Below are 23,465 nucleotides of genomic sequence, written 5' to 3'. Positions count from 1 at the left end.
TCTTGCTTACATTTACATTAAAGAGGCACTTGTAGGTCAGACAAATATAACATAACAGTTATAATGAAATAACCACAAATGTCTTTTCTGTGCTCACAGCATTATCAGTTTTATTCAACCCCCAAGTGACATTCAATCTTAGTACTTAGTACAGCATCCTTTTACAGTTATAACAGCTTTTAAACGTGAAGCATAGCTTGACACAAGTGTCTTGCAGCGATCTACGGGTATCTTCGCCCATTCTTCATGGGCAAAGGCCTCCAGTTCAGTCACATTCTTAGGCTTGCGCACTGCAACTGCTTTCTTTAAGTCCCACCAGAGGTTCTCAATCGGATTTAAGTCTGGTGACTGCGATGGCCACTCCAAAATGTTCCAGCCTTTCCTCTGCAACCATGCTCTAGTGGACTTGGAGGTATGCTTGGGATCATTGTCCTGTTGAAAGGTCCAACGTCTCCCAAGCCTCAGGTGTGTGACGGACTGCATCACGTTTCCATCCAATATCTCCTGGTACTGAAGAGAATTCATGGTACCTTGCACACGCTGAAGCTTCCCTGTACCTGCAGAAGCAAAACAGCCCCAAAGCATGATTGACCCTCCACCATGCTTCACAGTAGGCAAGGTGTTCTTTTCATCATAGGCCTTGTTCTTCCTCCTCCAAACATAGCGTTGATCCATGGGCCCAAACAGTTCTAATTTTGTTTCATCAGTCCACAGAACACTATCCCACAACTTTTGTGGTTTGTCCACATGGCTTTTGGCATACTGCAGTCGACTCTTCTTATTCTTTGGAGACAGCAAGGGGGTACGCCTGGGAGTTCTGGCACGGAGGCCTTCATTACGCAGTGTGCGTCTTATTGTCTGGGCTGAAACTTCTGTACCCACATCTGACAAATCTTTTCTCAGTTCCTCAGCAGTCACACGGGGACTTCTCTCCACTCTACGCTTCAGGTAGCGCACAGCAGTCGAAGTCAGCATCTTCTTTCTGCCACGACCAGGTAGCGTTTCAACAGTGCCCTTTGCCTTGAATTTGCGAATGATGCTTCCTAAGGTGTCTCTTGGTATGTTTAACATCTTTGCAATCTTCTTATAGCCATTGCCCTTCCTGTGAAGAGAAATCACCTCTTCTCTTGTCTTCCTGGACCATTCTCTTGCCTTCACCATGTTTGTAACCACACCAGTAAATGTCTAGAAGGAGCTGAGTATCACAGTCATTTTAAAGCTGCCTAATTGGTGCTTATTATGCTTGATTGCTGCTCGGTGACATCCACAGGTGTTTTCAATACCTGATGGAAAGCACCTGTATGAACCTCTGTTCTTCAGAGTGGTAGTCTTTAAGGGGTTGAATAATTGTGGCAATGAAGAAACCACATAAGAACCATTTACTACTGTATTACATAAACAATTGATGTCATTTTAGTTGCATTTGGGTAGTTACAACGTCCTTGTAGGATTTGATTCTGAATACAATTCCAAATGTACACTATAGTCCCTAAACCCCTTTACAGCATTGGGGGTTGAATAATTTTGGCCACAACTGTAGATAATGAGAATAAACATGAAAAGAGAACCTCTTCCAGTAATTTATCTATAACAAACAATTATAATCCAGAAGCCAATTTGTTTTATCACAAACTTATACCTGTCCTAGTCTGCAATTTATACCAATCTGACCATATCTGCCAAGATGCAATGAATTTGATTGCCTATTGAGGAGTATTGACAGTAGTTGTTCAAGAACATAATTCTGTTCACACAAGTGCTAAAGCCTCGGTTGGGTTAGGGGCTATATTGGCTTTCCAGTTCCTGGTGATAATGACTTGTGCAGAAATCATAATATGTAAGACTACTATCCGATATATAGGAGGAAATATATCTATTCCTAGGTTAAGGATTGCCAAGGCTGGGTTAGGAGCAACTATAATTCCTATCACTTCAGCTAAGACGCAAAGGATTTTTCGCCAAAAACTTGTGAGGTTGGGACAAGGCCATATCGTATATAGCAGGTTACCTATTTGTCCACAAACACGCCAACATAGTGTATAATTGTTGGTGGAAAATTTAGCTATCTTATATGGGGTGTAATACAATCTACTGATGAATTTGTAAGCAAATTTCCTATGGTTCACACAATAGCTGCGAGCCATTGCTGGGGGGGGGGGATGGGTTTTGAGGTCCACCTCCTATGTCTGCATGGAAGTTGTTTTTCTAAAGGTTGTTTTGCCTTGCAGGAGGCTATAAAATACTAAAATGCCTTTAGCCGCAGGTTTACTGCTATTTTAATATTGCCACGCTTCGGATGAATCTGAATTTTTGGTAGAGGGTGATGGTTTAAGAAGCTTAGTATCCGTATACAGGTAAAGTGTGTATTCAAAAAGAAATTGAACTCTGCTGCTACCAAGTACTCCAGGGTTTTAAGCCTACTTCCTTGGAAAAAAATCTTCTATAGTCTAAAGACCACAGCGGAGCAAACGTTGGACTGAGATTAGTGGTAATAGTATCTCAGTCACTGCAATAGAGAAGTGCACCTTACTAGTATATGAGTTATATCTAGATGAACTATGGAAGGTCCGTCATGCTTCTAGTGAGGCTCAGACCATTGGAGGTAGTGACCTTGTTTTACATTGTTTCCGCAAGTCTGCCAATAGTAACATACTTAGATCAGGTATTAAAGAAGTAGCAGATTCAATTTCCATCCAAAGTGTGTCTGCAATACCCCTAAACCAAACTCTCAACTGGTCCAGGCATGTCGCGAGAAGATAGTCTTGAACGTCTACCATGCCAACACCTCCCAAATATTTGTGCTTAATCAATTGAGCATCTTACTCTTTTATGCTTCCATAGGAATTAAGTAGTTTAGATAAGGATTGTCTCCCCCTGGTGAAGCGAAGCCCATCTAGCAGGCTGCACCAGAGCAGGCATGATGTCCATCAACCTGAGTGCCAATAGTTTTGTGTAGAACTTTACGTCTGAGTTGAGGAGTGATATAGGCCGAAAGTTAAATGGAGTGGGTGGGTCTTTCCCAGGTTTGGGCAAGGTAACAATGTAAGCTTTCATCATCTCCGGGGGAAATGAGGCTGTGGATGCCATGTAGGTGAAGATCTTAAGAAGATGGGGGGATAAAATATCTTTAAAGGTTTTGTAATACTCATTTGAAAACCCGTCTGGACCCAGACTTTTACCGCCAGGTAGGGCGTGTATGATCTTCACAATTTCCTCCAAGGTAAATGGAGAATTGAGCCTGCACAGTTGATCAGGGGATAAGATTGGCAAATCTATAGAAGATAAAAAATTATTAATCATCGAGATGGAGGGGTAAGGAGTTTGTTTATCATCTTTAAGATTTTAGAGTGATCCATAGTAATCCGCAAAGGCATTTGAAATATCTTGTGGGTTTATAATTTTATGTTTAGATAAAGGGTGGATCAAATGAGATATTCTAGTTTTGCTTCTTTGGGCTTTAATTTGGTGTGCCAGAAATTTACTTGCCCTATTTGTGTTTGCACAAGTATGCATTTATAAATTGCGGAGATATTTATCATATTGGTCCAGTAGCAAACTGCGTAGCTTGTTCCGCAATTTAAGAAGGGCTGAGGTGGTGTTGGAGTTGAGATTCAACTTGTTCTGAATTTCAAGGGTATGAATCTCAGAGTGGATTTTGTGAAGATCACAGTTATATTGTTTTTTTTAGCCCTGGACCCTAATTGGATTAGGATTCCCCTCATAAAGGCTTTATGTGCGTTCCATGCAATACATGGGTCCATCACTGAAAAAATTCCCGGAGATGCTGAGAGAGTATCTTAGTGGTGTTTGAAGTTTTTAGAAATTTTGTATTGCAATGCCAAATATACATTAGAGTAGTGGTGCCTTGTTCTTCTATCGTGATTGAGACAGCGGCATGATCTGACCAAGTTATGTCTGAGATGTCAGAGGTTGACATCAAGAGTAAAATATAAGGCAACTTACATCAGTGTCATGAATGTAGCTAGGCTGCTGGTCCACAGCTGGCCTTGTAGTACATCTACAGTGGTATGGGGCACTTCCCATATTTTACTCTTGATGTTACCTCTGAATAAAAACGTATTACACCATTGGAGGCCTTCTCTGCGGACTCTTTATTCCTTTGGGAGCCTGCGTCTTGAAGGTGTTTTGCTGTGGCTTGGAACTGTGCAAACCCCCCTGGTGGCTATGACTGATATTTCTGGAGCCTGGATGGTTCACCTAGATGGATGACACCTAGTGGTTACTACATTGATGACACCACTCTTTTCCAGTATTATACATCCTGAGCACCAGGAGCAGGTCTTAAATGCTCCATGCGCATTATTTTGCGCTATCTGGTTAGTGCAATGTTTGTCTTTTCTCACTACCACGGAAGCCACAAACCTATGATAATGTGTACACTGTGACTATCTGCACACATCACCGTAATCACCTCAGCTTATAGAGACTCAGCACTTTATAAAGTTCATAGTTTTTTTTTTTTTTTGATCGTATTGGGGTTCACTACCCATCTTCACCATCACAAAAGTTACTAGCTTATTTGATTACGTACCTTTTGGCTATTTGCACATATCACAGAAGCATTCCAGTTCACAAGCAATCAGCACTTTATTCAGTGTGATTTATTGTGATTTTAATGTGTTTTTTATGCTTTTTATGTCATTAGCGCTGCATATTTATTTTATTTACTTATCCTATTGGTTCTCGAGGTACCTTTCTATGCCAGCAGCTATTATATATTTAGACCTAGCGCTCGATTACTCATTTTTAACATTTTTGCCTGCTAAGTATGTCCAAATCTGGAAGATATATAATAGGAAGGAAGTGATGCATGTGTACATAAATTGGCATGGCTTAGATAGGTTATACTGGCTTGTTAGTGAGTCAAAAGTTTTGAGAGTATCTTGCTGCATTATTTCATCAAACCAGTAAGTAAGGCAGTAACATTTCTAATATGTCTATAGGGAGCCTGATTTTGATATTTGGGGGTTCGATTATGACTGAAGGAGTAGAGTTTGAAGCCTGAGCAGTTGGTGGCAAATGAGTCAGGGTAAGCGGTTTCCATGCATCTGCTAGTAACAGTAGGGTTAGGTTGGGTACTCGTGCACACGTGGTCTCAATTTCAACCCACTGAGCTTCAGCAGGGTCCAAGAACCAGTGTCTAATCTGTGCAAGTATGGCAGCTAAGACCCATTCCTCCAACTTTTCTATGCTGGGTGAGATGTTTGTGGGAGCATCTTGCTCTTTTTCCTTGCCAGATGAATAGTTTGAGAATCCTAGTGAGTTCTGATATGTGGGATGCTTTAATGGAATCGGCAGTGTTCAGAATAACATTTTTGGAAGGATCATCATTTTGAAGGATGCTTTTTTTACCTGCCCAAGATAGTTCTGTACAGGTTATACGAGAAATATCCTTACAAATCTCTGAGATAAGATATTTAAAGTTGGTTTCACCTAGTAGTGATGCTTTAGCTGTCAAGGTAATGCCCAGATATGGTATGGAATTCTTTGCCCATGTATACAGGAGATAAGATATTAGATGAGATAAGGCATGAGCATTTATGCCTAGATCTAGGATTAATAATTTAGCAAAGTTGATCTTATAATATGACAAAAGTACTGAAATGGGTAAGAACCTCATGTGCAAAGGATAAGGAGATAGTTGGTTTGATCAGTAGGCGTATGACGTCACCTGCAAATAAGTTAATAACATGAGAGGTTTGTTGAAATTTAAATCCAGAAACGTGTGGGTGTGTTTGAATGTCTTCAGCTATTGGTTCCATCATCAAGTTAAAGATACATGGGGATAGTGGGCATCCCTGTCGGGTGCCGTTGGAGATTATAAAAGTTTTAGATAGGAGACCCAAGTTGAAAACTGGGCAGAAGGATGAGTGTATAGAGCTAATATAGCCGTTTGGATCGGACCCTGAAATCTGACTTTCCGGAGAACAGTGGACATGTAACCCCAATGGACCTCTGTTGAATGCCTTCTCCGCATCAATGGAGTGTATGATGTTTAGGAGATGGCGAGTTGTGTCGGCTGCTTGACGGCCTTTTGTGAAACCCAATTGGTCGGGTTTTTCCAAATGTGGTATAATATTACAGTCTTTTGGCTATTATCTTAGCACAGATTTTGATGTTTGTATTCAATAGTGAGATAGACCGGTAGTTAGATGGTGTGTCAGGGGATTTACCTGGTTTGGGAAGAGTTACAATATAAGCTTTGAGCATTTCTGTGGGGAATGAGCCTAAGTAGTTCGCTTCCTGGAATACTAAGAGCGGATGAGGGGACAAGATCTGTTTAAATATTTAGTAGTAATTATTTGTAAGGCCATCTGAACCTGGAGCTTTACCATTTGGTAGGGAAAGTATACTACAGTCAATTTCTTTTGAGGTAATTTGTCTATCCAAAACAGAGCTTCTTGTCTTCCCCCCAGCCCGGACACCACCCCCCATTGACTTCTCTATCACATCGAACAATGCTACCATCAAACCCGCCCCGCAGGCCAGAGTACTTGGTGTCATTTTGGACTCCAACCTATCCTTCCAGCCCCAAGTCCACTCTTTAACAAACAGGCTGCCAGACTCATTCACCTTTCCAACCGCTCCATTTCCGCCACCCCCCTCTGCCAATCCCTCCACTGGCTTCCGATTGCGCAACGGATCAAATTCAAAATCCTAACGCTGACGTACAAAGCTGTCCACCATACTGCCCCGAACTACATCACTGACCTAATATCCAAGTACCGCCCAGCACGCACACTCCGCTCCTCACAAGACCTCCTTCTCTCTAGTTCCCTGGTCTCCTCCTCCCATGCCCGCCTCCAGGACTTCTCCAGGGTGTCACCCATCCTCTGGAACTCCCTGCCCCAACCCATCAGATTATCACCTACTCTCCTCTCCTTTAGGCGCACCCTGAAAACCCATCTCTTCAGGGAAGCCTACACCACCCCCTGCTAACTTGCCGACCTCCTCCACTCTTCCTACCACTCCATCCCCCACAGCTATCTCCTCCTGTGCCACCATCCCCTCCCTCCTAGATTGTAAGCTCGAAAGAGCAGGGCCCTCAATCCCCTCATGTTTTGTATTGTATTGGTATTGTTCTGTCACATGTTCTTTCCCCCTCTGTAATGTACAGCGCTGAGCGAACTATTGGCGCTTTATAAATACTGTATAATAATAATAATATCTCTTCTTTTGCAGGTTGTATAGTGCTAACATCATCTGTCAGGTTGTATAGGGAATATTAATAGTCCACACAAGCATCAGCGATTGCTTTCGGGTTCGTGAGCTTAGCTGACATGGAAGGATGGATGATATTGGAAATTTTAGACTTCATCTTTTGAGCTTTAATCTTGTTTGCCAGAAATTTGCCTACTTTATTATTGTTGGCATATTAATTGGGCTTAAGTGTACATATGGATAAGTCATGTTGTGCACATAGAGGTTTCCTAAGTTTTTGGCGAAGCCCAGACAACCTCATAGCCAAATCATTGGATGGGTTAGACTGGTTTTGTCATTCAATAGTTCGGATGTCAGAGAGAAGGATTTCTAACTTAGCCGTGTGGATTTTTTTTAGTCTGCAGCTTAATTTTATAATCATGCCTCGCACATATGCCTTGTGAGCGTTCCAGTTATTAAAAAGGCCTGTCGTTTGAGGGTCATTAAAATGAAAATATTCTTCCAAGTGTTGGATTACTTCTTGCTGTATTTCTGGTGTCTGTATCACCACATCATTGCATCTCCATAGGCATGTTGCTGAAAAGGTATTTTCCTCCTCCATCTCCATCCATCTGGATCTTGGAGTTGGAAATCCTCTGCAGCAACATTTTGTCCACCAAGAAGAGGTTGATACAGGAGTATGAGTTATGTCTTGGAGAGTAGTATGTAAAAGATTTTTCAGTAGCGTGCTGACAACGCCAAACATCAGAGATCCTCACTATTCAGTAGGTTGCGTAGAAAGGGAGGGCAGCTCCTAATCCTAGAGGAGGCATCCAAATTGCCATCAACAATGGTGTTAAAATCTCTGCATATTAATATGCTTCTGACTCGCACCTGAGATATTGTTAGGGATCCGGGTGTGACCAGAAATGTGTGGACTGACACAGGGAAGTAGCAGGCTTCAAGAACACAGGCGTAGTCAGGGCTGGAGAGGTGGAATGGTCAGGCAGGCCGTTTGGTACTGTTAAGCCGCCTGGCAGAGTCTCTAGCAGCCCACCGCACGGACGCCCTCAGGGCGTGGGGTCTAAGTCCCAGCCTGCTGTTCACCAGGGCCACTGATGGTGGGGATGAACTTGGTGCAGACTGGAACCAGGTCGCGACCCCCGAGTGCGACTTGAGGTGGTAGAGAGTACTGACAGGGGAGTACAGGAACGGAATCTAATTTGGAAGAGGCAGACAGATACACTGGTCTGATCAGAGCCGGATGGATGGATGGAAGGTCGGGTACAGTATGCGTGGTCAGACAGGCCGGGTCGGTATTATGCGGGCAGCGAGGTACAAGAGGAGCGTGCTAAGAATGGTCAGGTCACAAGCCAGGTTCAGCAGGGTGCGAGCAAATACAGTACCAGGGATCAGACGGAAGAGTAGTCAGGCAAGCCAGGGGTTAAACAGGAGAAGAGCAGGATCAGTAACAAGCAGAGGTCGGCAACGGAGTATACAGCAACACAGGAACAGGATACAAGGGCTCATGGGAAACATTTACACCAAGGCACAGATCACAGGCCTGGTCATTCCTTAAATACACCTGCTGTAATCAGCCCCAGGTGTTGGCTGACTGCAGAAGTGAGCTTCTGGCTGCTGAGAGCACCCGCTGGTCAGCCCTGGTACTGCAGCCCACACGGCAGGTGAGTCCCACCACCAGTGCTGAGTCCATTCCTGACAGATATCTTTTTGAAAAATTTCCAGATAAATTTTGATTGGTGTGAGTTAGGAGCATAAACGTTTGTTATAGTAAAGGGTAAGTTATTAATAAAGCATGACAACATAATATACCATCCTTCAGGATCAATAATTGAGTTCTTAAGTTCAAAAGAGACTGAATCTTTTATGGCGATCATAACTCCTCTCTTTGCTGGAATGGAAGCCATAAAGCAGGCAGGAGAGGCATCTTTATGAAAGTGAGTTTCCTGTAATGCTAAAATGTCAGCTTTGTGTTGCATTGCTTCTTGCCATATGGATCATCACTTAGTCGGATGATTGAGGCCTCTGACATTTACTGAAAGAAATGTAAGTTCCATGATAGAGAGGCCAGATGATTTGGAAAATCACAGTTGTGGAGTGTGGGTACTTTATCTTGGTATAGTAGGGATATATGCACGAGCTATAATATTGGTGCAGCATGGGTGATTTGATAATCAAAAGGAAGGATGAGCACATTGGTAGAGTGATTGGTCTGAGGACTGCAGTGATTTCAAATATGTGCTTGATAAGCCAGCATAAGTGAATGAAAAGAGAGCACTAAAAAAAAGTTGTCCATAACTGTGAAACAGGAACATACAAAACTGTTGAGGCCAATAGTAGGAAAATGGAGCCTTTAAGAAACATAGTCCAGCATGGACCAGGCAGTGGATACCGCCAGTAATCATGGGGGTCTAGGCACGATGACATGTACCTCAGGCACAAGGGGAGGCTAGTTTAATTGAAAAAGTAGATAAGTTGCGAGGAGTCTCAGGATTTCTTGGAGGAGGTTCTGTGTCGACTCTTGATTTGCCAATCAGATTGGATGTGTGTTTGTGGTTGCGGAGGCCTTTGTTTGTCGAAATCATGTTCAGGTGTAGTAGGAATAATATTCCAGGTTCACAGGAGCCGGAGCCTTGATATGTAATGTTGATTTTGGCCAGGTATTTCCACATATAGACAGTTTTATGGTTTCTCAATGCCTTAGTGATAGTTGCCAGATTTCTGCGCTGTTGCGAGGTGTTTTGAGAGAAATCTGTGAGAATTTGAAATTTGGCTGCTTGTTCAGGGAGATTATCTGTACGACAAAATGCTTCTAATATTTTTTCTTTTACTTGAAAGAATTGTATTCGCAGCCCCACATCTCGAGGTACTTCAGCTGGAAGAAAGGTTGGTTTGGGTACTCTGTGTATCTTATCAATAGTAAGATCTATGGGAGACAGCGATGGAACTACCGCTCTGAATAAGTCATGAACATAGTGAGCGAGTTGTTGTGCTTGAATGGATGCAGGAACCTCACGGATTTTTAAATTGTTCCGTCATGAACGGTCTTCAAGATCTACCACATTTGCTTGTAGTTTGGAGATGGTTTCTTGCTTTGAAGAATACAAGTCCACCAAACCATTGAAGGAAGATGTGCATTCACTCATCCTAGATTCTACTTGGTGTACCCTGTCCCCCAGCTTACCTATTTCAGTTCTGCATTGTTGTAAACTTGTGATCATGTCAGATTGTATGGATGATCGCAGAGACATTAGCATTTACTTTAAGGTCACATCAGAAATTGGTTGGCCATTGGTCGGAAACTGTGCTATAGGGTCTCTGTTAATTGTAGTGTGCATGGGGTTCTGGGTGTGATCGCTCATCTCTATGTTTCACATAGTGTCACCGGCCTCTCCAGACTCTCTACGAGGCCTGGATTTTAATGGGCTTCTTGAGAAGGGAGAGGTAGGGGCAGAGTCTGAGGACGCTGAATCTATATTGGCAGCTGCATCTTTGCTGTGTCCCTGTACTGCTTCTATGTGATCCGCTGTATGGGGCTCTAGAGGTCCAGTCAGCAGCGGTGAAAAGTGTCTCTAGCCGCCATTTTGCTGAAGCCCGCTGGACATAGTTGGGAAGAAATCAGATTTATTCAGGTTTATTTACCTGCGGCGGGTTCTGACAGCGCTTCTCCATATCATCAGGTGCAGTGGGATCTGGGGGAGTCGATGAGCCGGACAGGTAGATCTGAAGCTGAGCTTCTTAAAGTCGGTATCTCCCCTGTGCAGAGTGGAGCTCTAGCAGAGTGTGGACATGTAAGTGAGCAGTCACCACGCCCCTCCAGAAATTAGTGTCTTGAACACAGATGATATCCGCCTGAATCCAGGATGCTTCTTTCTATAGGGAGAAGCGTTTAGCCGGGTGGTTGAGACATTTGGCATTTAAAGATACAAATTTGAAGGACATAGTGGTAATGAAGTAGTGATGGAGTAGTGGGGTGAATCTGGATCTCTGTATTTAGCAGCTAGAGCCCCCAACAACAAATGGGAGCAGAAGGATTTGACATATAGTTGAGTGTATGGTACAAGTGTTCCCAAGCTAGGACTGGCGTCAGGAAGAGCTTCTGTGTATAAACTGGTATAAAGTATCTTAAGATTGAAGAGAGCAGTAGAACATAGGGGATATATCAATACTGCCAGAAAAGAACATGCAACTGGAGAGGCAACAGTGGTGGAAACTGTACAAAGAGAAAAGAAGTTGAGCACAACGGTGCATGTTATAGCTAAAAAATATGAGTTCGGATCTGAACCCTTGAGCAGTTTGCACTGCTTTGAGTTTCCGGGGGATGAGGAACAATACACCTCTCATCCACTGCTGGGGAGTACCATAAGTGTGTCATTAAGAAGCATGAGGACCTCCAGAGGGTTCCTTTTTAGAGGAGCATTTATGTGAGACCACTTGCCAATCCTGGGCTATTGTGGCAGGTTTTGCCGTACCTTGAGGTGGTGCAGTGGTTTTGGGGATGATACCCCCTTGACGGAGAGCTTGTAAGCCTTCTTCCAGAGTGGACACCGTTACAGTAACGCCATTATGAACAATGTTGAGAGTGGCTGGGTACCTCCAATGGTGAATGATCTTGTGGTTTCTTAGAGCCTTTGTCACTGTAGCAAGGTTTCTGCGTCTCTACAGTGTGTTGTAAGTTCTGCGGTTGACAGTGATGGGAGCAGGGTGGAAAAGAAATCTTGCACATATTGTTGCAATTGGTTTGAAAGGATGGATTCAGGGATGCCTCTGATTTTAATGCTATTCCTTCGTGACCTGTCTTCTAAATCTGCCACTTTGCCTTTAAGCCAAAAAATCTCCTTGTACAGCGTGGGCATCAACCATAGTGTTAAAGGATGCGGTGACCTCCTCCATTTTTCCTTCCACATGTGTCACCCTGTCTCCCAGCTCCTGTACTTCCCCTTTAATTATCTGCATACACGCCATTATATCAGAGTGGAGTGAAGCTTTAATTGAAGTACCAAAGGAAGGGGTACTGTGTGGCCCTATATATGTATCCACAGATTATGGCAGCGGTTGTGCACTGGGGCTGCACAGAGAGGCAGCGAGGCATACCTCTCTGGTGTGATAGGAGCCTGAGGGTATGTGTGCTGATCGCGGTGGTCACTGGAGGCTGTTATATCCCCGGTGGTGCAGAGCTCCGGTTTATGCTGTCATCTTCTGACGCGGTCGCTCCACCCCCCGTCAGGTTTTTATTGTGGTCTGTGCCCTCATTACAGACATGTCATGTCATTTCCAAGTATAATTTTAAATGATTTTGTTGCAGATTATGGAAGTTAATATTTATATTAATGAACACATACATAAAGGGTCTATATGTGTCTCCACACAAGAAAATAACTTTAAAGTGTACTCTAGATGGTATAGAGTTCCATCTCTGCTTCACCGCTTCAACCCCAATGTCTCGGATTTGTGTTGGAGATGCCATCAAACAACGGGCAAACTCCTACACATTTGGTGGGAATGCCCATTGTTGCAACTTTTTTTGGGGAAAGTTCAATCTACAACTGCACAAGTTACCACGTACGCCCTAAACCTTTCCCCCGCACAATTTCTGCTCCATCATACGGTACTTCCATTTCGGACATACCGCAAATCACTCGCCTTGCATATGGTAAATGCGGCTAAGCAATGTATCCCAGTCCACTGGCGCGCAACACATGTTCCCACTATACGAGAATGGTTTACCCGGATTGACAAAACTGAGGAAATGGAGGAACTGATTTCTGTAGCTAAGGAACATCCCGAGAGATTCAGGAAAACATGGGCATGCTGGAGTCATTTCAAATCCACCCCTAACTATCACCTAATAGTACACGATCAACAAAGACCATCTGGCTGAATGTCTAGCTACAATGCTATAGGGGGATATATTCTGATAACCGAAGACACTTCTCTCATACACAAGGTTGGTATGTTCATCTATATCTCAACATGCCTTCTGGGGTTTTTGATACCTGCGTTACCCCACTGACTGATCCTTCACACATCATATTTTAAGCTGTAGCAATACCTGTCTGGCTGGGCCAATACATGAGGATGCAATGCCTTCTCCCCTCCCCCCCCCTTTTTTTTTTCCCCTATAATTCTTTCTACTACTGTCTTTCTTTCTAACCTCTTGTCTTCACACCTGTTATTTCCCTGTATCATTTCTTCTCTACCAACCAAATAGAGCATTTACCTGCACACAGATATGACTAACTTCAACCATAACACATACACTAGCTATAAATATTTAAACAATGACCGTCACAGTACCCAATGCTTTCCCTACCCTTACCCCTATCTTCACACTACTTTACCATTGAAAAGTTGATGAGCGTCAGGACAAGATAGCATTCACTAACAGCATTTTATCCATTTTCTTCTTGGTATCCACCATTTGACTTTTTATGATGGATGTACTGTGTTACATGATTTCGTCTTGCACAACTGTTTACAATTTGTCTCGTTTGCGAAATGGAAAGCAACATGTCATGTCTATGTTTTGACTGTGATCTATGGCTATACATGCTCTAAATGCTTTTGTCTTCACTTAAAACAATACAGTATTTTTGGAAAAAAAAATATTTATATTAATATTTTCAATTTGTAAGTCAAAGGGTTAATGATGTCCAAACATAGATATTGCTTTACCTGGAGTGGTAATTCTCAAAAGTGGCTTTACAGAATTACAAAAGCTTTGCCAGATAAAACAATTGAAGTATGAATATTACAACTGCATACTTGCTTTCCTGCCTAAAGATCTGGTAGTGGAGTGGGGTGAATAAAATTATTGTACTTTGCATGTAGACCATGAACTTTGGTGAGTTTTTCAGTTTCTTTTTTTCAAATTTAGACAGACTAGATGGCGTTTGATAGTCATAGCCAGGCTTATATTCTTTGTCAGTTTAATACCTACCAGTGACTCCTCCATGAAAGGATCTAGATAACCTCCATTTTGCTGATGTAAGCCATTTTAAGTATTAAGTTAGGTTTTTGCAGATATATTAGAAGTTTAATGAAACTGTTTCAGTTTGCTCAAGGATGTATAAACAAAAGATAAGATGTCCCTGAGCTTTCTATGTCCAGCCGATTCTCAGAAAGCTAGCAGAAACAGTTTATACCAAGAAATGTATATGTCATGTTTCATGTAGTTAGCTCATGACGGAAAGTTACAAATTGCAGTTTTAAAACTCGCTCCCCCCCCCTCCCTTTTTAACTCTGTTCTCTATGTAACTCTATGTAACTTTAGTAATGTCTAATAAACTTTGAACATCTCTGAACATAAGCTGTCATTATTCCGTGTTCATAGGGTGTTCCCAGAATTCTGCTGATAAACCAGGAATCTCTCCACAGCTCGGGGGTCTCTGAGGGGATAAAGCAAATCGATCCTTTCACTCCATTTTATGCTTTTTGACCATATCGGTCCCTCCATTGTGTGTATGTGTGGGGTTAAAACATTTGGGAGCTTGAGGATTTTAATAATTTAGGTGTGTTACATGTACATCATTGCCCTGTTAATTAGGCTTGGAATTGTTTTGTTTTTTTTAATTAAAATATTCCTATTTACCCCCTTTAATAACCCTTAGTTTAACACTAATCAGCCACACCTAACACCTTCTTCACCTTTTCCTCTCTTGTTTCCTGCCATTTTTTTTGGTCTTCTATTTTTCTAACCTTTGATATTTAAATTTTTTCCATTTTGTTTTGTTAAAAAAAAATCCCTCATTTAATTTGTAAATAACTTTGCAATGCTTTCTACTGCAATCACAATGTTAGTTAAAATTTAAGTTGGACAAATGATAGAAAAACATTTATACTTTTTATCCACAGTGACACCATTTATTTAACTGGTTCCCATCCGTCCATAGCCTATAAATGGTGGACGAGAAGCCTCGTACCTGTACGTAAGCCGGCATTGGCAGCTCACAGATCATGCACCCGGGAGCCTGGCGACCCATGTGTCACCTGGACAAAGAAGATCACATTACCACTGTGTGCGGGTAATCACATTGTGTTTTACCATGTGATTTATGTGTCCAAGCACCCCATATGCCATACCAGCATCCTGATCACCGCCATACTCCATACCAGCGTCCTGATCACCACCATACCTCATACCAAATGTCCAGATCACTGCCATACCCCACACCAGCGTCTGGCATTTTAGGGCCTCAACTGAATAATTTTCAAATATATATCCCATAGTTTGCAGACTCTATAACGTTCACAAAGAGTAAATAATATGCACTGTTTTGGGCTATTTTAATTTAGCAAAATACATTTTGGCCTAAATTTATGAAAATTATTTATTTGCAACATTTTATAACAAAAACTAAGCAGAGAAAAAAAAATTCAGTATTTTTTCATTTAAAAAATAAATATCACCAAAAGAAAGCTTTGTCTCCAAAAAATAATACAAATTTCACATGGCTACAGTGTTGCATGACTGAGTAACTGTCACTCAAATTGTGACAGTGCTGAAAGCTGAAATTGGCCTGGACTGGAAGGGGGTGAAAGTGTCCATACTTGAAATGATTAAACTAAACACTGATCAAAGTAGAAACAAATGTATTTAATTATGGTATTTTTTTGCTTTTCAATTGCAAATAAAAGTATAATCATTTTTGCAAGCATTGTTTGTATTATATATATATATATATATATATATATATATATATATATATACACACACACACACATACATACAAATACACACACACTGTATATGGATTACTTTGTTATTTTAAAGTAAAACTAGAGTCAAATTTTCTTTTTCTCATTATGAACACAGTAAGGGAAGGTTAAGACCTCCAACAATTTTCTTAAGCCTTCTTTGTCCCATTAGGGAAATTTTCCTTCACTCTTTTACTGTTTAGGAGACAACCCAAAATTTGGAGGTTTTTTTTTTACTTTTAGTGATATCGGTAAACATGACAAACAGAGATGGTGAATTTCCCTAATGGGGGTACAGACAGCAAAAAAAAAAAAAAAACCTGACAGGTATTTTAATTCTCCTCTCCATTGCTGGTTCCAAGGAGCTGGAGGATGAGGCCAACAAGAAAGGGTGGGCACAGGTGACTGCACTGTCACTAGTGGTTTGCCCCATTCTGCATCCTTTCCAGCTACCAGAAGATTGGCCCAATGTGTCATGAAAGATATGTAGCAACCCTCGCTCAACTCAAGGTTACTGGACCACTTGTCCGTGATCATGTGAAGCTTCCTGCTGACAGCATGATCCAAAGACACATTACATTCCACATGCTGGTGGCGGGCCGGGATAACCTTCTGGGCAATATAATAAAGACTGGGTACCTGCAGTGTAGCACAGGCTTTAAACTTGCTTGGGGGGGGGGGGGGATTCCTCAAGCTAGAATTGGAGTAGCTGCAAAGCCAGTAGCTAGCATTAGGAAGCTGGGCATGGGGAAGATTTTGGACATTTTTTTCTTCTGCTCCTGCAGCCTCAGAAGAGATTCCTGCCTTGGGAAGGATGCTAATGGAGACAAGGGGATGAGTATAGAATACTTTAGGGCTTCAACCCTTTGCTTGACCTTCCTTGACATGGCCCTAAGACCCATATCCCTGCTTGATGCAGAGTATACTAAGCCTTTAAACCCCCTTGTGACACTTCCCTCCCAGTCACTAGAGACCACCAATGTTGTGGTAGATACAGCAGTAGAATCTTGTGGAGGGGAGGTGTGGAATATGAGGATCAAGGAATAATTTGAGCCTTTTGCTGCCAACTTGTTTCATTGAGGTGCTGCTTCTACCAAGTTCTGTGGTGCAGATTCATATGTTTCCTTCCTTAAGCTTATGTTACTCAAAGGGCTGGAACTTTTATCATGGCTGTTACACTTTAAGCAGAGGATGCAAATCACAACAGTGCTGTTGGCAGCGGATACATTAAAGAAAGGTTCACATTGCAGGGAGACTCTAGGGACAGCAGTGGCTTTCAATTGTGGGACAGTGCCTTTGGATGGATTTGGACAGCTACTCCTTTCAGTCCTCTGTAAGCTGCCCCATCCCCTGGGCAAAAACCCTCATTGCTCTTCTGCATATTCTGTGGAACATTCCTCCTATCTGATTGGTGGCATCCATGGATGGTCTGCCATCTCATCTTTCACCCCCTCATCGCTGGAACCAACTTTACAGTAAGCTCCAGCTGTTGTAACATCATGCCTCTTGCTTTTCCCTGCTTGATATCCCCTGACTGTTGTGTGGCTGAACCCTATTCTCCTTATATGGTCATGGAACTAGCTTCCTTATCCTTAATATCTGAAAGAAAGAATGCTTGGGTATGACCAAGGTCATCCTCCTGCATTAAGTCAATGCTTGTGTGATGAAAAAATTCCACCAACTCTTTATTGCCAGACTGAAGGGCTATGATTGGATTAGTGGAGGAGGAGGAAGATGAGGGTGCATTAGCTACACTTACAAACAACTGACTGATCTGTGCCTGGGAAGAGGAAGAAAAGGATGGCTTTGCTGGCCACTCCTCTCCCTCCTGTATGTGTTCTGACTGTATAGCATAGCCAATCTGAAACAGAAAAGCCAGATATTCTGTATCTCTAGCTGGTGCAACCCTGCTACCACTTTTCTTGTAGAACCTACTCAACCCCTTTTACCTCTGTATGCAAAACCTCTGTCTCTCAATTTTGGCCTGCCTGAAGACACGTGGTATATGTGTTTTGGTTAAACCCGAACCATTTTTTTTTAACCTAGCAGAAAATAAAAATATGGATACATGTGAAAAACAAACACACACACACTACAAAAGGGGGCCCAGCAATTAAAAAACAGCTACAGATGTTACTGAGACTCACAAAAGGGTAGTCCCAAAATGTACCGTTCAGTCTTGAGGGTACACAGTGAAATCTACAGTAATGAATGCAATACAGCACAGTATAGCACCATATACTGTAGCAATTAACTCTCCCTACACAGCTCCAACATACATTGAAAAAAATGGCTGTTTGTAACCCAGTCTTTTATAGTGAGGGGGCTGGCACTTACCAAAGTCCCCATTACTGGCCATTCTAAACCCCCTGACCACAACTGAATGTTTAGACAGAGCACTATGTGTCCTTTAAAATTTGATACAGGTAAATTTCATCATAAATTCACTGGTACCTCAAACACTCCTAGATTCTCTGCAAAACCAGTGTGGCAAATCCAAAACTCTCCCCTAGGCACATTGATACTGGACTTATTCTGTAATGTTTTAGACGTTTTCTTATTCATCGGTGCAGTTTCTTCAATACCTTGGATTAGTAGTAAAACATCTTCAATGTTACAGAACAAATCTAAATAAACCATGACTTGGATACGGCAGAACCTTCACAGACCCACTCTTTGCAAACATCTGACCACCATCTACTGTCTATGGTCACCTTTACACATCTGACATTAGGGCATAAACTACATCTTTATTGGGGCAGATGTTCTTGTTCCTTGTAATCCTTTTAGTACTCGCAAGTAAATCTGTTTAGGCCTATTCTCAATAAGTACAATCTGGCACAAGAAGTTAAATAGTTTAAATGCTGGGCAAACTTAAAAAGGTAGTGTTCTATAAATGTTTTTTACTAGGAACCTATAAAACATGTTTAAAGCAATTTTATGACTTGCACAGCATATGAATTAATATACTCTTCTCTTAGCTATTATTTCTTTTTCTTGCAACTTTTTTTACATTTAGAAAAAAAAAATCTTTTCTTTATAAGTTTTTTCTATTTTAATATTAATTTTGGATCAAAGACTGAAAAGATACACATGCTACTTGTAACTTGGGATTCTTTACTAATGATGCATTATGTAGAACACATGCAAGAAACTCAGTGCAATGTTCCTGTAAAGGGTGACAAAACATCAAGAATAAAAAAGAAACTTGGTCCTACATCAAAGCACTAGCAGCCTGGATAACTAACTGGCATGTTGTTGCCAATTCTCATTGGCCAATTACACAGTTTAGGCATGTGGGATACATTGATCAAAATATATTTTTTCTAACAATAAATTCATTTTGTTCCACTTTGAACTGGTCTACAAAATGAAACTATTTTTTTTCATGTGTACTTGATTTCCACTAAAATTTTTCAAGCACTGCCAATAGTTCAAAATGCTTTATATCATAATACAAATGCCTTGAACAGCATATAGGTTCATGCAATTATATCTTTTGTTTTTGAAAATTCATTAAAAATCTAGTTTTAAATCTTATTTTTGCTCAGTGTATTTATCAATAGTACAGAGTAGTAACACAATAGGAAATGCACATTTCTTTCAGTATTTTAAACTGCAATAGGCAGATGCAGAAAAGATCAAGAAAAGACTACAGATTTCTCTGTTTTATGAACACTGCATCAATATAAAAAAAAACAGTATGCAGATGATCCACTGAGATGATGTGAGTCCATAAAATGGTCATGCAAATTAATACTGTTATAATTCTAGCAAGCAAAGAAAGAAAAAAAAAACTTTTCAGGAGGTTAAAAAGTATAAAATTCACTTTACTGGTCAGATACACATGCATAATTTCAAACTTATGAAATTCTGCAAGGCCAATGCTCCTTTGCCTGTACTAGCTAAGAAGGTCAGAACCAGGAAAAAAAAGAAATCTTACTGTAATAATGCAAGGGCAGTGTTATAAATCAGCAAGCAGCAGTTGGGGATGCACATTTAGTTGAGCAATTGGCACAATGTATTGCATTTTGTTTTCATAACTTCAAATTTCTCCACACATAACATATACAACTCAAATCCAAATAAATTGAAGTAGAATAGTTAATTTTTCAAAGATCTCCTTCCTACAATAGCAATGCATTTTATAGGAAAAAAAACTATTATTTCAGAGGATTGTGCATAGATCAATGATAGGTCCCCTGTGCTAATTGCATGGCTACACTTGCAACAGATCCATACTCATTTTATCATTTTCACCTAAAATGGAATTAAAGGCAAAACCCAACTAACTCTAAACCTACTCTCAGACACATTCTAAGCCCAATCTATCTAGCCCTGTAAAGAAAAAAACCCTATACTTACCTGTTCTGCAGTCGCTTTGAATGTGGCTCAGAGCAGGTTTAGAGTTAGTAAGGTTTTGCCTTTACTTCCACTTTAAAAAGAACTTACGTGGGTGGCTGTTACCTGCTCCCAACCAGTAATAGTGTATGCCACTGCCTGATGTTCGGAAGCAGTGCTAGTTGGTAGGAAAACACTTTGGGGTGCATGATGCTACAGTAGTATGCTTCAGAAGAAGCACCAGTTTGGGCCTCCAGTGATGTTGGTAGAGTTGGCTGGAAAAGCTGTCCTGGCAAACTGTCTTCAATGCCAGTGTTTGGGTGTGCATTGTGACAGGATGAACGGCGAGGTGATAGAGGGACGCTATGTGTCACCTCGCATATGCTCATACCTGACCGTTTAGGTGGAGTCCACTCCGGGTTTTCGGGGCCACAGTTAAGCAGGTGGGTCCGGACCAGAGTTTGGGCTCCACTGATGACCACCAACAGGTGGTATAAATAAGGCAGGGCTGGAGCAAGGAGTTGCTCGTGGCCTGGGACTCAGAGAGGTGTTCTGAGAGAGCTGTGTGTGTACTATACCTACAAGAAAAGGTTTGCTTTTGTTTTATTTCGGTGACAGGGAGAAGCCCTTCACCTCTGAGAGAGGAAAGGCCTTTTGTTTAGTTAGTGCCTGGATGACAAGGGTTTATTTTCATGTTTTGTTTATTTTCTGCAAACCTTTTAAATAAAACTGACAACCAGTCAGATTTTGATGAAAGCCTGCTGTGCGGTCTACCTTTGTCCCAGGGAAGGAGATCCCCCACCTGAGCTAACCCCACAGCATATACATCAAGCTTTGCTAGCTTTATTACATAAGAGTGTACAGACCCAGCCAATGACACAGTGGATATACTCCCATGCCGCTACACAGAGGACTTACAATCAGTCCTTGCCTTTTGTAACACCTTTCATACTGTACTGTATGCTACCACTCCACCCCTGTGGCATTCTTCATGCAGACATTTTTCAGTTAAACTGTAATGTGTAAGGATATGTTAATATCATACCTTTGGCCTGTGGTTTGTTGCTCTCTAAGCTGGAGGAAAGTTTCCTCATGCTCCTTCTCCTTTCTCTGCAGCTCATCCTTGAGAATCTCTGTAGTATGCACCAACTCATCAATGCGACTCTGCTGTGACTCGATCACATTTTCACTATAAAATAGAAGATAACATATTCATGTACCACAGTGATTACGATTTCTGTTTTATAATGCTAAGGTCATGGGTTAAAATCTCATCAGGCATACATAGTGCATTGGAGTATCTATGTATATTCTTCCCAGGCTTGCACAATTTTCAAGTGACACTCCAAGTATATAGAGTGAGGCTGATTGGCTTACATCTGAACTTACCCTAGTAGGTGTGTTTGCATGCCTAATGAGCAAATAGAATGTAAGCCTCATTGAGGGCAGAAACTCTGAAACACTGCAGAACGTTTACATCCATGTAAATTAATAATCTTTCACAAAATTAAAGATTTTTAAATTGTTAGGGAACTTGTAATACATGGTTAGATAACCTTACAATGTTTCACCATTATTTCTTTTTTTTTTTTTTTTTTTTTATTTCCTGGTCTCTCAAGTTGATATTTTGCAACCTACAGTAGGTATATATCACGTAGATAGTACATGTTACACTTTAATTTTACAAACCATCCAAGTAGCTAAGAGAAAAAATATCTGAAGAGAGAAGAGAAACATGGAAATGATTAGTTCATTTTAGCCAGATAACGCCTATAGTGTAGTGTGCTATCCGAATGACCAAATGGCATTCAGTGGGTATGAGTTCTCACACAATAAACAGTAGTCCAGGTGTTAACACTTACACAAGATTGATATATTTTAGAAAAATGTATAGAGGCATGAGGGTCAGCATTGGACTAGCATATTCCAACAGAGAGCTCATCATGAGAGAAATATTGTGTCTGTCAGTGCTAAGTTTACTTTAAGAAACCTAACATTTTGTAAAGGTTAAGAAGGATCTGGCAGGGATTTGGAGTTTAGGTGGAGATTTTTGAATGCGGGTTAAATTTAGTGGCCCCTCACCAGGTAGCTAAAATAAACTGAATTGTATTAAAACAAATCTGATTTATTGGGGGTAAACATTTAAAGTAAAAAAGAGGCAGTTATGGTGGACTCGTAACGTGGGGTGGTCTGCCAGTCCAACTCAAAATATTATATAGGTTGCTAGCTTTATGAATATTTTTTTTAAAAAATGAGTCTGAAGTTTGTGGTGGTTGTAAATAAAGGTAAATCTTTTTACATGGATTGGAGTATGTGATTAGGCAAGCCAGTTGAAAGATACCAAAATATAAAGTGTTTTGAGAATAATAAATCTCTGAAACAACTCTGCCCATGTAGGCGATTTAGTAGCATGACCATTTCTGTAGGAGCAGTTTGATTGTTTGATAAATAAAATATAGTTATGGAGGTAAAAAAATGCACACTTTTTTGTCCCATTGCAACATGTATGAAAATGTTTTACGCAAAGTTTGCAGGGTTTAATATCATATGTGAATTGGCAATGCCTCATATTTTAAATTTGTTAATTTTGTATTCTAAAAGGTTTTCATTAAGAAATAGTTTCCTATGTAAATTTGGAAGATAAATTGTGAGGTTGGATACTGTAAGAATGACAACATCTGTGAAGATCAATACTTTGTGGGCGGTTTTATTAATTTTAAAGCCAGTTATGCCAGGATTCAGACTCAGCCCAGTATCATTAGGGAAAACTATAGGGAAAATGTTGGATATGAATGTAGGGATTTCACAAAAGTCAGAAAAGAACTGCAAATGCCAATTACCTGTAAGATGTAGAGCACAAAGAACCATCTCAGTCTACAAAAGGTCTCAAAGCTCTCAAAGTCTGCTGAAGTGCCCCATTGATAGGTATATTCAGATAAAGATAAGTACACCTTTGGGAATATATTACATGTTCACAAAAAGCAAAAAAAAACACAGGGGGCACAAACGCCTAGCACATTACCCAAGGTTTATTGAGAGAAACCAAAAAAGCCAATTTCATACTCACAAAGGACAGAAGTGATGCACATGACAACAGTTACAAATGGTCAAATAACGTGGCAACATGGTGATGTTGACAAGCCAATGAGTTTCCGGGATGCACCCCCTTCCTCAAGCCAACAAATGTATGCACTGGGCGCCAACACAGGCCAACAAATGTATGCACTAATATATGCACGCACTGG

The 23,465-nt window shown here is 41.1% G+C and overlaps 1 protein-coding gene across 3 annotated transcripts in view; it reads right to left on the bottom strand.

Moving 5' to 3' along the window:
- RPGRIP1L (RPGRIP1 like) overlaps positions 1 to 23,465 on the bottom strand; it is a 433,499-nt gene that overhangs the window by 331,238 nt on the left and 78,796 nt on the right. For all 3 annotated transcript variants that reach the window (XM_089689846.1, XM_089689845.1, XM_089689847.1), the window contains exon 6: positions 21,266 to 21,409. In XM_089689846.1, the coding sequence (XP_089545972.1) occupies positions 21,266 to 21,409 (144 nt within the window). The remainder of the gene's footprint in view (positions 1 to 21,265; positions 21,410 to 23,465) is intronic.

This window comes from Staurois parvus, unplaced genomic scaffold, assembly GCF_062004578.1.
Source record: "Staurois parvus isolate SC_StPar_1 unplaced genomic scaffold, SC_StPar_1.0 ptg000499l, whole genome shotgun sequence".
Classification (NCBI taxonomy): domain Eukaryota; kingdom Metazoa; phylum Chordata; class Amphibia; order Anura; family Ranidae; genus Staurois; species Staurois parvus.
Note: the sequence above shows the minus strand (reverse complement) of the source record. Positions and strands in the feature narration are given on the sequence as shown.